Here is a 20,559-nt window from a genome sequence, read left to right as displayed (position 1 = left end):
CATTAAATTTGAACATAGCTCCGGGCCCCAATGGAATCCCTGTCAGATTCTATACTGGATTTGCGGCTGAGTTAGCCACTCTTCTCACTATAATCTATCAGAGATCCATAGAACAAAAAATCGTGCCCAGCTCTTGGAAAAACACACAAGTGACATCTGTCTACAAGAAGGGTAGTAGAAGTAATAGAACATATTCTGAGCTCAAACATAATGAGGTATCTTGAACAGAATGACCTCATCAATGCCAACCAGCATGGTTTTCGAAAACATCGATCACGTGAAGCCCAACTCCCACTTTTCTCCTGACATACTGAAAGTTTTGGATCAAGGCAACCAGGTAGATGTCGTGTTTCTAGATTTCCAAACAGCATTTGACTCAGTACCGCACCAATGCTTATTGTCAAAAGGAGTATCATTTGAAATTTGTGACTGGATTGAGGACTTTGTTGTAGGGAGGACACGGCATGTTATCTTGGATGGAGAGTCATAGTCATAGATGTAGGTGTGCTCCAGGGAAGTGTGTTGGGACCCTCGCTGTTCATGTCATATATTGATGACGACCTCCTGGACAATATCAACAGTAAAACCAGGCTTTTTGCAGATGATGCAGTTATCTATTATAAAGTACTATCTGAGAGAAGCCGCATAAATATTCAGTCAGATTGTGATAAGATTTCAACGTGGTGCAGAGATTGGCAATTTGCTCTAAATGTTCAGAAATGTAAAATTTTGTACTTCACAAAATGAAAAACAAAATAGTATCCTATGATTATAACATCAATGCGTCACTGCTGGAGTCGGCCAACTCAGACGAATTCCTTGGAGTAACACATTGTGGGGATATGTGATGGAATGATCACATAGTTTCAGTCATGGTAGAATACCGGGGAAGTGCAATCAGTCTACAAAGGAGATTGCTTACAAATCACTTGTGCGACCATTTCCATAATATTACTCAAATGTGTGGGACCTGTACCAGGTAGGACTAACTGGGGCTGTTGAATGTATACAGAGAAGGGCAGCACAAATGGTCACATGTGTTTTTGACCCGTGGGAGTGTGATGCCGAAGAAATGTGACTGCCAGGCTCCTGAAGACAGACATAAATTATCCCAAGAAAGTCTATTGAGAAAGTTTCAAGAACCAGCTTTACAAGATTACTCTAGGAATATACTACAACCCCCTGCATATTGCTCTCACTGGGATTGTTAGTATAAAACTAGAATAATTACTGCATTCTTCCCACACTCCATACGTGAATGGAACGGGAAGGAACCTTAGTAACTGGTACAATGGGACATACCCTCTGCCTTTCACCTCACGGTGGTTTGCAGAGTGTGGCTGGAGATGTAGAAATGATGTCAACAAAGTGATTGTGATATTAATTGTACTGCAGATTGTTGTTTTCTCAGTTACGTTGAACATAGCAAGTTGGTGATTATATGAAGACACGAGTTTAAATTCAGGGCCACAGTTCAGTAATTGGTCACTTAAGAATCATCTGTTGACAGAGTGTCTCCCATTTCCATCATACCCTGCATTACACATTAGTGAAGTGACTCACTGTGTTTGTATGTCACCTATAACCGAGAGTGGTAGCCCACAGCAGATGTGGCAACACTGTGACAGACATCGATTATCAAGTAATTTTAATCAGATTATAGAAATCTTTGGCTTTTAGGTTATCTTGTGCTGAGAAAGTACATTAGGTAATGTCACATTTATTTATTTACTATGTCAAAAATAGACAATATAAAACATAAAACATACAAAAAAACCACAAATGTTTTACAACTACAAACCAGAACTCAGCAACTTCTGGTGCACTAAGCATCAGGGATCAGGGCTGCACCAACAGACTGCATTGCCTTGGGCGAGACGGTTTTCGGCCCCCCAGCCCCATTTGTCCTTATGCCACCTCGTTTGCTATTGACTTGTAGACATTTTTAGTTTTCATACTTTTTTTGTTGCCCTCCTAAATTAAGCTTCCACATTAATCTTCATAATAATAATTATGGAATGACTTGAAATAAATACAATGTAGGTAGATAACATGAAATTAAGTAGTAAAGAGGCGCAATTGTCACATTTGGCAGCCAGCTGCTACAAGTATCTACATCTACATGCATACTCTGCAACGGCCTGTGAAGTGCACAGTAGAGGGTACTTCCCATTGTACAAGTTATTAGAGCTTCTACATCTACATGATTACTCTGCAATTCACATTTAAGTGCTTGGCAGAGGGCTCATCGAACCACAATCATACTATCTCCCTACCATTCTACTCCCGAACAGCGCGCGGGAAAAACGAACGCCTAAACCTTTCTGTTCGAGCTCTGATTTCTCTTATTTTATTTTGATGATTGTTCCTACCTATGTAGGTTGGGCTCAACAAAATATTTTCGCATTCAGAAGAGAAAGTTGATGACTGAAATTTCGTAAATAGGTCTCGCCGCGACGAAAAAGTCTTTGCTTTAATGACTTCCATCCCAACTCGTGTATCATATCTGCCACACTCTCTCCCCTATTACGTGATAATACAAAACGAGCTGCCCTTTTTTTTGCACCCTTTCGATGTCCTCTGTCAATCCCACCTGGTAAGGATACCACACCGCGCAGCAATATTCTAACAGAGGACAAACGAGTGTAGTGTAAGCTGTCTCTTTAGTGGACTTGTTGCATCTTCTAAGTGTCCTGCCAATGAAACGCAACCTTCCCCACAATATTATCGATGTGGTCTTTCCAACTGAAGTTGTTCGTAATTTTTACACCCAGGTACTTAGTTGAATTGGCAGCCTCGAGAATTGTACTATTTATCGAGTAATCAAATTCCAACAGATTTCTTTTGGAACTCGTGTGGATCACCTCACACTTTTCGTTATTTAGTGTCAACTGCCACCTGCCACACCATACAGCAATCTTTTCTAAATCGCTTTGCAACTGATACTGGTCTTCGGATGACCTTACTAGACAGTAAATTACAGCATCATCTGCGAACAACCTAAGAGAACTGCTCAGATTGTCACCCAGGTCATTATATAGATCAGGAACAGCAGAGGTCCCAGGATGCTTCCCTGGGGAACACCTGATATCACTTCAGTTTTACTCGATCATTTGCCATCTATTACTACGAACTGCGAGCTTCCTGACAGGAAATCACGAATCCAGTCGCACAACTGAGACGATATCCCGTAGGCCCGCAGCTTGATTAGAAGTCGCTTGTGAGGAACGGTGTCAAAAGCTTTCCGGAAATCTAGAAATATGGAATCAACTTGAGATCCCCTGTCGATAGCGGCCATTACTTCGTGCGAATAAAGAGCTAGTTGCGTTGCACAAAAACGATGTTTTCTGAAACCATGCTGATTACGTATCAATAGATCGTTCCCTTCAAGGTGATTCATAATGTTTGAATACAGTATATGCTCCAAAACCCTACTGCAAACCGACGTCAATGATATAGGTCTGTAGTTCGATGGATTACTCCTACTACCCTTCTTAAACACTGGTGCGACCTGCGCAATTTTCCAATCTGCAGGTACAGATCTATCGGTGAGCGAGCGGTTGTATATGATTGCTAATTAGGGAGCTATTGTATCAGCGTAATCTGAAAGGAACCTAATCAGTATACAATCTGGGCCTGAAGACTTGCCCGTATCGAGCGATTTGAGTTGCTTCGCAACCCCTAAGGTATCTACTTCCAAGAAACACGTGCTGGCAGCTGTTCGTGTTTCAAATTCTGGAATATTCCATTCATCTTCCCTGCCAATTCACGTGTGGAGTGCAGGAAGAATGATTGCTTAAATGCCACTGTGAGCACGGTATATAACCTAATCTTGTCTTTGCAATCCCTACTGGAGCAGTACTTTGGGGATAGAAGTATATTCTTAGATTCATCATTAAACTTGGTTCTTGAAGCTTACTAAATAGGCCTTCCTGGGATATGTTGCATGTATCTTGAACTGTCTGCCAGTTCAGTTCTTGAGCGTTTTGATGGGACTCCTCCATGGGCCAGACAAACCTGTGACAATTCGTGCTGCCATTCTCTGTATATGAAATTACAATGAAATCCAGACCTTTAGCTGCTTACAGGCATTGATAAATATCGACGGGGGCAGTTGAAAAATGTGTGCCTCGACCAGGACTCGAATCCGGGACCTCTTGCTTACGTGGCAGACACTCTATCCGATTGAGCCACTAAGGACACAGAGGATAGTGCGACTGCAGGAACTTATCTCTGGTGCGCTACCCGTGAGCCACACACTTCCAAATTTCTGTCCACACACTACATTTGTAGTGCCCCTGCCCACCATACTTGTTACTCGCGGCAGTCAATCTACCGATTCCTGTAAGAGTTCGGGCAGTGTGAGTGCATCCGCACTGAAGAAGATCATTGGCCGGTAAGCCTTATCTCTGTGAAGATGGTATGACAGTCGCAATATCCTCTGTGTCCTCGGTGGTTCAGTCCGATAAAGCATTTGCCATCCAAGCAAGAGATCCCGGGTTCGAGTCCCAGTCAGGGCACACATTTTTCAACTGTCCCCATTGATATTTATCGACACCTGTAAGCAGCTAATGGTCTGCATTTCATTGTAATTTCATGCTTAGAGAATAGCAAAATCACCAATGGTATCTGTACAGATAACAGCTTCATATATTCATATATTCTCTGTATATATTCAGTACCCCCTGTTCGAGCTTTTTCTATGGATTCAACACACTCAAACAATACTCTAGGGTCTCACAGTCTCCTCTAACTGATTACATTTCCCCAGTTTTCTACAGATGAACCGAAGACTGCCACCCACATTACGTGTAACTGAGCCGGTGTGACTGTTCCATTTCATATTCCCACGGATTGTTACACCAAAGTATTCATAGTGTTGACTGGTACCAACTGTGACTTGTTGATGTTACAGTCGTAGGATACCATGTCATCTCTCTCCCACCCCTATTTTGTGAAGTGCAAATTTTTATATTTGTGAACATCCAAAGAAAGTTCCCAAACTTGGCATGAAATTGGAAACTTATATTGTGCTGCTTTCTGTAAGACTTATACTTCATTACAGACAAGTGCACCATCTGCAGACATCTGAAGTTACTGGTAGTATTGTCGGCCAGGTCCTCAATATACAGCTCAAACAGCAAGAGATCCAATACAGTTCCCTGGGCACACCTGACGTTACTTCTACTTCTGTCAATGGCTCTCTGTCCGAAATAACATAGTGCGTCCTCCGCACCGAAAAATCCTCAATCCAGTCTCAAATTTCGTTTGATACCTGCATATAGTTGTACCTTTGATGACAAGAGTAGATTTGTTGATGTCACATGCTTTTCAGGAAGAAGGAAAGAAAAAAAAAACACACCCGATTGCCTCAGCCGATGGCTTTCTGTATGTCACAAGTTGAAGGGAGCAGACCCAAATACTCAGCGCGACTTAATGCCAGTTGTACAAGCAAATCTTGTGCTCTATACTAGCTGGCAACATTGTCACTTGGCACTGACCTATGTCAGTCACAAAGCTACTTACATGAGCTGTAGTCTCAGTGGAGAGGATAGTGTTTTTGAAAATAGCTATAAGATGAACACCAACAAAACTAAAACTAAGGTAATGGAGTGTAGTTGAATTAAGTTATGTGATGGTGTGGTAATTGCATTAGGAAATGACAAGCTAGAAGTAGTAAATGAGTTTCACTATTTGGGCAGCAAAATAATGGACAGTGGCAGATGTATAAAGGATGTAGAATGGAACCTACAAAACTGAGAATAGCTTTTCTGAAAAAGAGAAAGGTGTAACTGTAAATGTTTGCTGCAGATGGAGTGTGCCCGTATGAAATAGCGATAACTGCTACAAACAAAGACAGGAAACAATCTATTTGAAGTATAGGGCTACTGAAGAAATCTGAAGATTAGAGGGTTAGTTCTTTTAACTGATGAAAAGGTACTGCATTCAGTCACAGAGAGAACAAATATATGGTGTAATGTAATGGGATAGAGAGGGAAGACAAATCCTGACACATTAAGGAATAGTTATGTTGGCAAGGGCAGGAAGAAGAAGGGGGGGATTAAAATTTAGGAATAGGCTGAGGCTTGGCTACAGAAAATGGGTTTTGGTAGTTATAGGCTGCAGCTGTTATGTAGTGTGTGTCCAAGAAGTGCATGTACCCCAAGGTCAAAGGAAGTGTACTGTATATTGGACTACTTACACGTAAAAGTCATGAAACATCTGTATCTGTATGAGCATATCATGGCTTACACAGAGATCAAAGTGTCTCCATGTGCTCCTCAACATCTTGCAGATCATCTCAGGAGTTATGCTTCGGAAGGTTTCTTTCTACATCTACATCTACATGGTTACTCTGCAGTTCACAGCCTGGCAGAGGGTTCATCGAACCATTTTCATACTACTTCTCTACCATTCCGCTCTCCAATGGCGCTTGGGGAAAAAGGAACACCTAAATCTTTCTGTTCAACCTCTGATTTCTGTTATTTTATTACGATGATCATTTCTCACTACGTAGGTGGCTGTCAACAAAATATTTTCGAAAGAGAAAGTTGGTGATTGAAATTTTGTAAATAGATCCCGTTGCAAAGAAAACTGCCTTTGTTTCAGTGACTGCCACCCCAACTCACGTATCGTATCAGTGACTCGCTCAGCCCTATTGCGCGATAACACAAAATGAGCTGCCCTTCTTTGCACTTTTTCAATGTCCTCCGTCAATCCTACCTGGTAAGGATCCCATACCGCGCAGCAATATTCCAGCAGAGGATGGACAAGTGTGATGTAGGCTCTCTCTTTAGTGAGTTTGTCGCATCTTCTAAGTGTTCTGCCAACAAAGTGCAGTCTGTGTTTCACCTCCCCACAATATTATCTATGTGGTCTTTCCAATTTAACCTACTCGTAATTGTAATTCCTTGGTATCTAGTCAAATTGACAGCCCTTAGACTTGTGCGGTTTATCGTATACCCTAAATTTATCGGATTTCTTTTAGTACCCATGTCAGTGACCTCACACTTTTCTTTGTTTAGTGCCGATTGCCACTTTTCGCACCATACAGAAATTCTCTCTAGATCATTTTGTAATTGGAATTGCTCATCTGATGATTTTACTAGACGGTAAATTACAGCGTCATCTGCAAACAATCTAAGGGGGCTGCTCAGATTATCACCTAGATCATTTATGTAAATCAGGAACAGCAGAGGGCCTATGACATTACCTTGCAGAACGCCAGATATCTCTGCTGTTCTACTCTATAATTTACCGTCTATCACTACAAACTGCGACCTCTTTGCGAGGAAATCACGAATCCAGTCACACAACTGAGATGAAACTCCATATGCAAGCAATTTGATTAATAGTTGCATGTGAGGACCGGTGTCAAAAGGCTTCTGGAAATCTAGGAATATGGTATCGATCAGATTCCTTGTCGACAGCACTCATTACTTCATGGGAATAAAGAGCTAGCTGCGTTGCTCAAGAACGATAATTTCTGAATCCGTGTTGGTTATGTATCAAGAAGTCATTTTCTTCAAGGTGATTCATAATGTTAGAGTACAGTATATGCTCCAAAATCCTACTGCAAATTGAGGTCAGTGATTTGGGTCTGTAATTCAATGGGTTACTCCTATTTCCTTTCTTGAATTTCATGTGACCTGTGCTACTTTCCAGTCTTTAGGAACAGACTTTTCGTCAAGTGAGTGGTTGTATATGATTGCCAAGAAAGGCACTTATTGTGGCTGTATACTCTGAAAGGAACCTGATTGGTATACCGTCTGGACCGGAAGACTTGCCTTTAAGTGATTTGAGTTGTTTCGCCACACCTATGATATCTACTTTTATGTCACTCATGCTAAGAGCTGTTCTGGTTTCAAGTTCTGGAATATTTGCTTCATATTCTTTGGTGAAGGAATTACAGGAAACTATTTAGTAACTCTGCTTTAGTGGCACCATCATCGGTAACATTTCCATCGCTATCGCGTAGTGATGGTATTGACTGTTTTTTGCCACTGGTGTACTTTACATACGACCAGAATCTCTTTGAGTTTTCTACCATATTTTGAGACTATTTCATTGTAGAAACTATTAAAAGCATCTCGCATTGACATCCGCACTAAACTTCGAGCTTCCGTGAAACTTAGCCAGTTTTGGGGACATTGCGTTTTTCTGAATTTGGCACGCTTTTTTCATTGCTTCTGCAACAGTGTTCTTGACGTGTTTTGTTACCATGGTTTATCAGTCCTGTCTCTCGTCGCTTATTAACTTATGCAATATGAACCTATCTACTGCTGTTGATTCTGTATCTTTGAATTTGAGCCATATCTGGTCTACACTTACATATTTAGCTTGGAAGGAATGGAGACTCACTCTTAGGAAGGCATCAAGCGAATTTTATCTGCTGTTTCATATAGATATACTTCGCGTTTATTTTTAGTGGTTTTGGTTGATATGGTTTTGAGCCTCGCTACAATGGCCTTGTGTTCACTAATCCCTGTATCCATTGTGATGCACTCTATTAGATCAGGATTATTTGTGGCTAAGAGGTCAAGTGTGTGTTCGCAACCATTTACAATTTGTGTGGGCTCATGAACTAATTGTTCAAAGTAATTCTTAGAGAAAGCATTTTATACAATTTGAGAAGGTGTTTTCTGTCTACCGCTGGCTTTAAACATGTATTTTTGCCAACAAATCGAGGGTAGATTGAAATGTCCACCAATTATAACTGTATGAGTGGGGTACTTATTTGTAATGAGATTAAAGTTTTCTTTGAACCGTTCAGCTATGATATCATCAGAGTCGGGGAGGTCGGTAGAAGGAGCCAATTATTATTTTGGTATGGCTGTTGAGTATAACCTCTACCTATAATAATTCGCAGGAACTATCTATTTCAACTTCAGTACAAGATAAACTACTACCAACAGACACAAAACACATCACCACCAACTTTATTTAATCTATCCTTTCTGAACACGGTTTGCACCTCTGTAAAAATTTCGGCAGAATTTATCTCCGGCTTTAGTCAGCTTTCTGTTCCTATAACGATTTCAGCTTCAGCATTTTTTATCAGCGCTTGAAGCTCTGGTACTTTTCCAACACAGCTACAACAATTTACAACTATAATACCGACTGTCCATTATAATTATCCGGGCTGTTATGCCGTGGTCGGTTGATGAATTCTGTGGTGATTCCCAACGTTTCGTCTCCGACTGCGGGAGACATCTTCAAGTGGGTCCGTACCTTGATGGAAGGTCCAACACACACACACTGGCTCACTACTGACTGAAGTGTCAGTAGCGAGCCAGTGTGTGTGTTGGACCTTCCATCAAGCTACGGACCCACTTGAAGATGTCTCCCGCAGTCGGAGACGAAACGTTGGGAATCACCACAGAATTCATCAACCGACCACGGCATAACAGCCCGGATAATTATAATGGACGTGATATCTCCGGCCGTGAAAGTTTACATTTTAGTATAATACCGACTATTGCTTGGTTGATTTTAGTCTCTTTGCCCTGTATCCTTAGAGACTGGAGCTCTTTTTGATCTTTCCCAAGACTGTATAACCAAAAAAACTGCCCAGTCGATGCCACGCAGCCCCTGCTACCCGTGTAGCTGCCTCCTCTGTGTAGCAGACACCAGACCTATTTAGCGGAACCCGAAACCCCACCACTCTTTAACATGTGGGCTCACCCCCTCCATTACTAGTGTTATACCAATGTTGAGGCACATTGGTTCAGTTATTCCCCATTATAGTTGCCTGGCATGGTGAGGTCAGGGCTTCATGGTGGCCATTTAGACAGGCCTGGAGATGTCACTGAACCACACCCGGTGAAGCGGCGGGAGCACCGTCCTGGTGTATCCGCACGTGATCCACAATTCCCTTGTCTCAGAGCTGAGGTATTAACCGCATTTGCAACAGCTTCAAATAAGAATTTTTATTCAAAAAAATATAATCCTAATTCATATTGTGATGACATCCCAGTCTACATTGTAATATGAAGTGGGTTCCTTTTCAGTTGTTAAACATAATGCGTATTTTCATAGACTACAAAAAGACATTCTATGCATGGGCTGCAATACATCACAAGCTGGCCAGAAAATAAAACTTTAGAGTGAGATATAGCTTTTGGAACTGGTGTTGGCAAAAAAGGGTAAGCTGCAACTCGCTGCTATATGTCGTCGTTGAATAATTCGTTTATAAACATTGGTCTAAATGGTCCCGTTTCTTTCATTTTCAAAGCTTTTTAGATAAGGTCATGCATTGTTTATAATGGTACCTCAGATTCAGCTGCTCTTTTGCGAATGGATTACGTTGGAGATTGCCAAGTCGACTGACCGGGCAGCGGCATATATTTCTTGCCGTGTTCCTGAAATTCAGTATATGATATGTTTTTGTCACTGCCTAGAACAAAAGAGAGTGTGCTTTATGAGATGGGGCCTTGTCAAAGCGATCTCTTATAAGTACTCATTCTTTCAGTCATTGTCTGTGGAAGTTAGTGTGCCCAAACACACGCTGCTTGTCACTCCTTGTCCATGTATCTTTGTCTACTTAAATTGGCCATGGCTTTGCGGCTGAAATAATGCAACACTGAAATAAAATAAGACAAAATTGACAACAATACTCTTCAGGGACCACAAAGAGAAGTTAAAAAAAATAGGGTTCGTGCAGTGCCATATACACAGTAGTTTTCCCCTCACTTTATTAGAGAGTGCACCAAGAAAGGCAATGACCATAGTGGTACAGGGTACCCTCTGCTGTGAACCATCAAGTGGATGGACCATACAGTGGATGGACCATACAGTGGCTTTTGGAGTGTGTATGTGGGTGTAGTAAAAACAGCTAGAAGAGGGGTACAGAGTCTTCTCAGCCACACTGTAGAGATGTAAGGATTTGTGCAGAATAGACTTGCATGGATATCTGTATCAAACCACAGTAACAACATAGCCACAATTTATTATATTCACATACATACCTCAAATGAAACTGACTTGCCTAAAATCCGCAGCAAAACTTACTCTGAGGAGTAACTGGTAACTTTGTGTTTACAGAAATGGCAATGCCGTCATTCAGCCTCGACGGCAACGTGCCAGACGACATCCTGTTCTCCATCTTTTCCTTCCTGCCCATACCGGATCTGGTCCGGTGTGCCAATGTGTGCAGGCGGTGGTGCAGAATCGTGTCGGAGTATTCCCACGTATGGAAGGGGAAGAGGTACGTCAGCAATAGAAGTCCGAGGGAATCCACCGAGGTGTGCGCCGTCTTGTGCATCGTACCACTGTTGCAAGAACTCGATGTCAAGGTGACCAAAATGTTTGAGGTGAAAATTATCTACCCACAGTTATTTTTGTCAGTAACAAACGTCTGTGACCTGAGAGCTGTGCGGGACTGCCAAAGAGTGGGCTGTACGTATTTATCGACCGATCTCAACGTCGCAGAGGTCATCTTCTCTTCTCAGTCACTTATCGATTTTGCGGCACTCCGGAAGCTGCAGATCATCGGAGGAAATCCGACGCTGACACCCTTCAAGCCGGACACCAGAGCAGAATGCGCCGTCGGCTCTGCCCTGGAGCTGTGCCCGAATCTCAGAGAGCTGAACATAAACGTAGAGGCCCTGTCGGGAGACTACTTGGACTGTTTGGAAGGGGTCAGCCGGTTGCAGACTCTCAGAATCAACTGCCGCGGCCTGGAGGAACTGACGTTCCTACGGCACTGCTCGGACGCGCTGGAGGAACTGGAATTGGAAAGTTGTGACGACTTGCCGCCGGCTGCGTACTCGGAACTACGGCATCTCGGGAACGTGAAGAAGTTGCGACTGTGCGACTGCCGCGCGGAGGCAGAGGCCCTGGAAGTGGCCGCGGAGGGTCTGAGGTCTCTCGTGTCACTGCAGTTGGACCGCTGCAGACTGCTGTCGGACCTGTCCTTCCTGCGGCTCTGCAGCCAGCTGCGGGAGCTCCGCGTCGAGGCTAAGGACGGGCCGCCGACGGGCCTGCAGTGCCTGCCCGCCAGCGTCCGCTCGCTCTGCCTCGTCGACAACGCCGCGACTGCCGACGATTTGTCCGACGTGCTGCAGCGCCTGTCGCTGCGCGAGGAACTGAAGCTCTGCAAAGTGGATCTGGCCCACCTGGGCTTCCTGCGCCACTGCCCCCGGTTGCACCGCCTCTACCTCGAGAGCTCGACCTGGCCCGACACGTCGGTGCTGTCGAGCCTGTGCCACCTGACGCGGCTCGAGACGCTGGTCCTGAGGAGGTGCAGGGTCGACGCAGACGTACTCTCCCAGACGGTGTCGTCACTGCCGCAACTGCACACTCTGTCGCTGGCCTACGTGGAGGACGTCACCCACTTAAGGTTCCTCAGGCACTGCCCCCAGCTTCACACCTTGTCGCTTTTCTGCGTCTTCGGGTTGGACTCGAATGCTTACTGGGAACTGTGCCACCTGAATAACCTGGAGCAGTTGTGTGTCAGCGTATTAGTGCGCGACGTTGTCAGTGATATCATCCGACCGTGTCTGCCCCGAGTGAAAATTTATTGCTCGGAACAGTTTATATAAACTTCTGCTAAACGAGCTTTCCCGAGCTGAGAACAAATTTTGTGCTGTGGAGCGGTGTGTGTGCCATTTCCGATCTTATTGGCAGATTAAAACTCTGTGCCGCACTGGGACTCCAAAACTGCACCACACCTTTTGTGATGAGAGAGTGTACTGACTCGAGTCTCCTGTTAAGACTCACGGCCAGCCCTCACGACTTTCCTTCACCGAAGATCCCTTGCGTATCTTGCTGGACCGACGCCTTTGGGAAAAAGGGTATTGTGGGGATACCATTTCTAAAATGAATCTCTATTGCAGAGTAAAAGTTTAACTTTGCAAACTACCACTAGGCTGTGGCTAAGACATTTCTCAGAAGTATTGTTTCTTCTAGCAGTGCTTGTCCTGCGAGATATGCAGAGGAACTTCCGTGAAGTTTGGACAGTAGGAGCAGAGGACAGCTGTGAGCAGGTCGTGAGTCGTGACCGGAGAACTGACTTGGGAAGAGAGTTGTCCACGACAGGGGAGGTTCTGTGAGCAAGTCCCGGTACAGCACAAAGTCTTAATCTGCCAAGGACTTTCTCTACAAGTGATGTCTGAAAGAATTCTCATTAAATATCTGACCCTCCCCCCCGATGTAATCTATCTCAATTATGGATACTGTACACATGGTTTTTCGTTTGGTTTTTTTTTTTGTTTTTTTTTTTTTTTTTCCCCTTCTTCTTCTTTGCAGTACATATATTAATTGTCCATTATGTGCACATTCCATCTGGCATATTTTAAAAAAAAAATAATAGTCTAAGGTAGTTTTAAAAAAGGCTAAAATTAAGAGATAGATACACATAGTCATTTAGTCATAAGGTACATTTCGCTCTATTAATGCTGTGTTGTACAAACCTTTTTCTTAGCATGTAGAGGGATCCACGAGAAAGACAGGTTTGAGACAGTAGTACCTCCTATCTTACAAGGGCCATCATATCACCATGAGAACTTTTTATATCTTTACGCAAACATTGGAATAACGAGCTCACTTCACCTTTTTGGTATTTCACTACTGCTGTGTGACTACACTAGAAATGTAACAAAGTGTTAACTTGTTGCTCTTGTCGTATGTGTACACTGTTGCATTCCAATGTGTTTTAATCACTTCATAAAAGCTAGGTGATATCTGTGTCGTACACATTCTGAGAAATGAAGCTGATTAGGTAAGAGAAGGAAGTGTGATGCTAAAAGCTGTAGAGGCAGACCAATTTCTGACTACATTGTGATTGTGTGAGTGGCTATAGGATGCAGTAGTTGTGCAGTGGTGGAGAGGCTTGCACAGACTAGACAAGCAAGGACCACCACCTCGGATGGTGTTAACTGAGGAAATTAAGAACACCTCTGTTCATTTTTCTTCAAATTTATCTTTTGAATACCTTATCCGTGGCTATCACTTTGAATTTGTTTCTTACTAACCTGACATCAATATTCCAGACTAAGAGTGTGTGGACAGCGCTTCTGTGTCATTTGCCTCATATTGAAGTCTTTGTAAGTGATATACAGAGTATTTTCCACTTACTATGTGCGCAGAAGTCTTAGAATTACTAAATCTCGCTTGTGGTTACAGACAGATCGGTGATGTAGCTCGAGGCCTAGGTTAGGTTGGAAAGTGGTAGTCTGGTTGTGTGTTGGTCAAGCTAAGAAACAAACTTGAAAATATATATGTGCCGCTTACAGCACAATTGATGTAACTCACATTATTCTGGTTTCTGAGCATTTATTGCCTTAATAGGATTGTTATAGAAAATTCAACAGTACTTTATCATGTATGTTGCCAGGCTAGGCCTTTTAAGTCAGCATAACAATTTCAGTAACTTTTATAAAATTATAAACATGGTGCAAAGGTATAAATGAAGTTACACCACTAATGATGTAAACAGGTGAAAGATTTTATTTGGTATAAAAATATACATGCCAGTCAACAACACTGTATTTACATAATCTTTGTTGCTCATCGTCACTACTATCATTTCCATTCAATGGGCCATTGGCTTCAGCATTGTCAGAAGAAAGAAGATTCTGAAAGTAGTTGTTATGAACAAGTGGAATGAAGGGCAGTAGTTCATCCATGTCTGTTTTCTTCTCTTTTGTTACAGCCAATGGTCCTGTGTACAGCTTTCCTTGAGGTATGTTAGACAGGGTAATTGAGCATGGTTGTTCTCTTAGCTTGGCTAGAAGTCCAGCTTGTGAAATTCCACTTTGCTGGAAGAGTCCCCTTGAAGACGAGTGTGAATGGATTACACTTTTGGTACCAAATCCACTGCATCTTTAGCCATGACACAGGATGTTGTTTAGTGTCATTCTTCCTTTTGGTGACTGACTTCAACAAGTTTTCCACAGACATGAAGTCAGTGTCATTACAGTGACTTGAAAGGGATTTTTTTCCTTCACCTGGCAATAATATTGTACCAGTTATTGGGACAAAATATCTGTTGCTTTGCTGTAGTTTTCTATTGAGGCAAAATCGCCTTCATAGGGAAGATAGGAATGACCACTTGTGAACTTCTTGGTCTAAGACTACGATGCTATTTTTATCACTTAAAACTACTGTCATTAATGTTTTGACTATTTTCCAATTCCTGTTCTTCCTTGTACAAGTATCACGGTACACAGCACGTTTTGCAGGCGGTGCTCTTATTTTGATGTAAACACACAAATTCCATTTGTAATAAGCTACTTGATAGGGTGCTGAGCTTTTTCATTCTTACACACACACACACACACAGATCTAATTTGTGGGCTTGTTGAAGCCATATCTTTTCTTGCTCACCTGTTGAGTCCTTAAGTCTACCAGCAAATGCATCACAATGTAAGCAAGTGTCCTTGTGAGGTGCATGAAAATGCATGTTGAACTCATTGTTAAAAGCCCTACAATAAATTTGTAACAATCATGTTACTGTAATGTCTTAATTTATTTGTTGCTATAATGTCATATATTGTATGTCATATTGGTAAAAGCATCCAAACACAAGAAACTATAAATTTTGATATAAAATAATAGCAGAATGAGAAAATAAACACCACTGACCCACACTGGATAACTCTGAATGTGATGGAAAAGAATTCATTGCTGGATCCATTATCATTCCAAATAATTGGTTCCCTGATAGTGTCTTTATTACATAATTTATGGTGAATCTCACTAATCACAATTCAAGTAATTAAACGAGTAAACTTCTGTAACTGGAACAGCCACACGTTGGAACATCCACAGTGAATTGCGGTGACTCAGAATGGTAGCAGGCACAGTGGTGTAACTGACAACTACAGCACTTCAGCTGCTTGCTGAGAAAGATCCCGATACTGTCTAAAAAAGAAAAGAAAATGGAATTACACCTTATGTGCTGTAAGCATCTCATAGCAGGAGGGAAGCTATTGGGGGGGGGGGGGGGATTAAAAAGTTTCTCTTTGAGGTCATTGCTGTAGCGTCTATGCAATTTAGTGCAACACTGATGTGTGTCTTTTTGAGGTGCGTGTGGTAAATGCGGAAACGTGAATGGTGGCAATGTCATTACCAAATTCCTTCAAACAGGACCAACATACTGTTATTCTTTTCTCGGTTGCCGAAGGACAAATGCCGGTAGACATTTATCTGGGAAGTTAAGCCAACCCGAGTGAGGCGCTCGAGCACCGGTGCTTTTGGTCCCTTGCAAAAGGCCTCGAATGGTCAACAATTTGTGTCAGGCGAGGATATGCAACAGGCTGTCACACAGCACTGGACAGTGTTCTACCAAATGGGTATCTTCAACCTGGTTAATCAGTGAAATGCTCTTGGCAATTTTGCCTGTCTGATCACCCCTTATACATTTAATAACGTCACTCCTGGTCCCCTCTCACTGTTCAGCTCCTACATTTCTGTAACTCATCAAATGAAGTAGTTGTACAATGTTACACGTAACACAATCAGCAGTCTATATACAGGCACAGTCCAATCATGCCATGTTTAGCAGGAGTTACATACCCAAGTCCAGCGACTCCTACAAATTGTAGGAGGGGTGACTGATAAAGTAGTCTTCAGTTTTGAATATTTTGGGATCTCCAATTTAATGTGTGAATAAAAAAAAAGCACTGTCTTCTGAAGACTATACATGGATGTGTAAGCTATATGGGAATTATTTTTCTTTCTTCCAATATTGTCCTTACAAGGGAACCTCCCCATCGCTCCCCCCTCAGATTTAGTTATAAGTTGGCACAGTGGATAGGCCTTGAAAAACTGAACACAGATCAATCGGGAAAACAGGAAGAAGTTTTGTGGAACTATGAAAAAATAAGCAAAATATAAAAACTGAGTAGTCAGTGCGCAAGATAGGCAACATCAAGGAGAGTGTGAGCTCAGGAGTGCCGTGGTCATGTGGTTAGCGTGAGCAGCTGGGGAACGAGAGGTCCTTGGTCCAAGTCTTCCCTCGCATGAAAAAGTTTAAATTTTTATTTTCAGACAATTATTATCTGTCCGTCCGTCCGATGTGAGGTAGCTGCGCCGTAGTATGGGGCCGCTACACCTAAACACTTCTTTGGGAGTGATTATCACACCCACACGAAAACCTAAATCGGGCAAGGTAGAAGAATCTTTTTACCCATTCGCCAAGTGTACAAGTTAGGTGGGTCGACAACATATTCCTATCGTGTGACGCACATGCCGTCACCAGTGTCTTACAGAATATATCAGACATGTTTTCCTATGGAGGAATCGGTTGACCTATGACCTTGCGATGAAATGTTTTCGGTTCCCATTGGAGAGGTGCGTCCTTTCGTCTACTAATCACACGGTTTTGCGGTGCAATTGTAAAACACACACACTAAACTTACTACAGTGAACAGAGATGTCAATGAACGAACGGACAGATAATAAATTTGCGAAAATAAAGAAAGTAAACTTTACATTCGAGGGAAGACTTGAACCAAGGAGCTCTCGTTCCGCAGCTGCTCACGCTGACCACGGGACCACGGCGCTCCTGAGTTCACACTCCCCTTGATGTTGCCTATCTTGCACATGGATTACTCAGTTTGTATATTTTACTAATTTTTTCATAGTTCCACACAACTTCTTCCTGTTTTCTCGATTGATCTGTGTTCAGTTTTTCAAGGCCTATCCACTGTGCCAAACTTATAACTAAATCTGAGGGGGGGTGCAATGGAAAGGTTCCCTTGTTAGAAATTTTGTAGTTCATCCGAAGTTCCTTCTCATTATTAACCACAGATGTCATTTGGGGGCGTAAATGCATTGAAATGTAAGTGTAGGAATCGTGGGTCCCTATAGAAACTTCTATAGGTATTTATCTATCAAATTTACATAATATCCTTGCTACACACTTTTGTAGAGTAAATACTATTCCTTTGCTCCAGATTATATGACAGGCCAGTATCGACTGAAAGTATGCCAGCAAACCTCTCTGCAGGGTGAAGCAGTGAGACACATTTGAGTCCAAAGCAGGCAGAATCGATCTTTCTGCTTAATTTATCCGTGTGCTGGTGCCACTTCAGATTGTACCTACAAACATTGTGCAGAGAGATTCTTTTGTGCTTTCCCATTCATCTTTACCTCTGGCAAGTCAAATAAAATTGACTTGCATTTTTGTGACAAGTGTGAGTGAATCTGTCTGCTGTGAACTGCCTTTGTCAGTGTACTTGTCTTATCATTTTGTACTTACTCGCAGTTGGGAGTGAGGCAATAATATTACCACCTGTAGTCACCAATGAGGCTTTATCACCTCCTGTTAGAGACCCCTCTCTAGACCAAAATGTAAAATGTGTAACTGTAACTAATAGATTTGTGTGTCTAGTCTGTAGATGTAGTCTGCATGCAATTATAAAATACAGTAAAAAAAATATACAGCATTTTAAGAGCTCGACGTGAAAATGTTTTTAAACAAGTAAAATAGCACAATTACCATTATTTCCATGAATGTTCCCATGTTATTGGTCACTACAGATACAAAGTAGAAAACAAATGTTGTTGCTTGATAAGTGAAAATATTATATTCTACAGCTGCCCTTGTATGAAAATAATTACTTGAGAACAGTGGATGTTATTGGCAACAGAAATGAAATTTCATTATTTGTTCAAGGTTATAATGCCATACCAGTTTATGTATACTTTTTTTTCATTTCATTGGCATCATTCACTTTCTTGTTCAGTAATATGTTGACAACAGAATGTAAAATGCTTGTGGTAAACCCTAACACTGCAGTTTAAGTTTCATTTGGCATTATCTACAGAATTGTTATTTTGTTACAGATGTAGCAAAAGTGCAAGTTATACATTTAACATCAATGTATAAGATTAGCCACTCCTGTCAGTAGCTATTATAAAGCTGTACAGCTCTGTCAACTTAGTTTCTGTCATCAGTAAAAGTTTGTAGGACTGCCATCTAGTTTTTTGATATAATTACATGTAATGTAACTACTAATGTAATAAAAAAAAAGAGACTGCAAGGTATCATCAAAAAATCTCAATGTCATTGATTGTAACATTTAAAGCTTGTGAAAACTGAATTTGTTTGTCCACTGTAAGGATTTATTGGAAGAAAATAAAGTTCTATCAACTTATTTCAAAACATATGTACTTCATAATAATCCAGTGCTACCTTCCATATTTTAGATACCTGACAAGCAGAACCTTTGGTTACCATCACATACCTTCAGATGCTTTGCAAACTTTTCTACTAAATTAGCAGTTATAATTAACACACATGCACTTCCAAACAGCACCATCTCTCAAAAGTGCAGTTATTACCCCCACAAACTACAAACAGGTTTCCAGTTTATATATAATTGCAAATTATATTGCTGCATTTTAGTTTCAAACTTTCCTGAAACAATAAACCTGTAACAATGATTCAGCAACTTTACTTTAGAATGCATATTAAGAAAACCTGTAATTTCTAAATCTCACATCAGCAACATTATTTTCAATCACAACAGAAACTAATGGTGGTGTGCTTCTAACAGTTCAGAAACATTACAAACTATATTGCTACCATTTGTCAGGATCCGTCATTGTCTCACAATTGTGGGAATAACTTACGGCAAAATATACATACATGTCAGTGTAGATTACACAAGTACTCAAAATTCAGAACACACAAAAGAATACAAACGCCAATCTTGTGTCCAGATATCACTAATATTTATACAGTTATAACTGTTTAAACTTTGTAGAAGTTGTCTTATCTCCTCTGAAGATTTATTTTTATAGGAGTAGTGATGCCTACAGTGCTGCACAATATCTTTCACCAATGAAATATAAGTATGATTTTTCCACTGGCTTCTGTAGCTGTCATTATCCGAGCAAGGACACATGTTAACGATGAATCTTTTTAATGTTATACAAATACTAACAAAGAGATAGAGGGGCTGGCCAGTACTTACCTCAGCTCAGTACAGCCAATCGATACACAAAAAACAGAACCAAAAATTTATGTTCCTAGCTTTCGGAACAAATGTTCCTTCATCAGGGAGGAGAGAGGGGAAAGAAAGGGAAGAAGGGAAAGTGGATTCAGTTATTCACAACCCAGGTTATGAAGCAACACGGAAAGGAAAACAGGGAGGGTAGCAAGGATGGAGGCATGGTTGTCAGAGGGAAGCCAAAGATGTTCTACTGTAAGTACTGTGCCAGCTTCAAACCAAAGAGGATGCATACAAAAGTAAAGAGGTATATAGTATAAAAATAAACACAACTATGTATGATGAAAAGATGTGTGAATGGCTAAAGAGGAAAGGGAAAGAGGAGAAGACTGAATGGGAGTGAGGTTGTTTAACGTAGGTTCAGTCCAGGGGGATGGCAGGATGTGTTGGAGTGCAAGTTCCCATCTCCGCAGTTCCGAGGAACTGGTGTTGGGTGGGAGAAGCCAAATGGCACATACGGTGTAGCAGGTTCCTAGGTCCCTAGAATTATGCTGAGCAAGCAGTAAAGGAAACAAAAGAAAAATTCGGAGTAGGTATTAAAATTCATGGAGAAGTAGTAAAAACTTTGAGGTTCGCCGGTGACATTGTAATTCTGTCG

The 20,559-nt window shown here is 41.7% G+C and overlaps 1 protein-coding gene across 1 annotated transcript in view; it reads left to right on the top strand.

Annotated features, from left to right (window-relative positions):
- The window catches only part of LOC126427175 (uncharacterized), a 32,679-nt gene extending 19,502 nt beyond the window's left edge, over positions 1-13,177 (top strand). Inside the window, exon 2 of the mRNA XM_050089402.1 lies at positions 11,044-13,177. Within this exon, the coding sequence (XP_049945359.1) occupies positions 11,046-12,542 (1,497 nt within the window). The 5' untranslated portion in view covers positions 11,044-11,045 and the 3' untranslated portion in view covers positions 12,543-13,177. The remainder of the gene's footprint in view (positions 1-11,043) is intronic.
- Positions 13,178-20,559: the final 7,382 nt, after the last annotated feature.

This window comes from Schistocerca serialis, chromosome 11, assembly GCF_023864345.2.
Source record: "Schistocerca serialis cubense isolate TAMUIC-IGC-003099 chromosome 11, iqSchSeri2.2, whole genome shotgun sequence".
Classification (NCBI taxonomy): Eukaryota; Metazoa; Arthropoda; class Insecta; order Orthoptera; family Acrididae; genus Schistocerca; species Schistocerca serialis.
The sequence above is the reverse complement of the archived record's forward strand: the minus strand, read 5'-3'. Positions and strand labels throughout refer to the sequence as shown.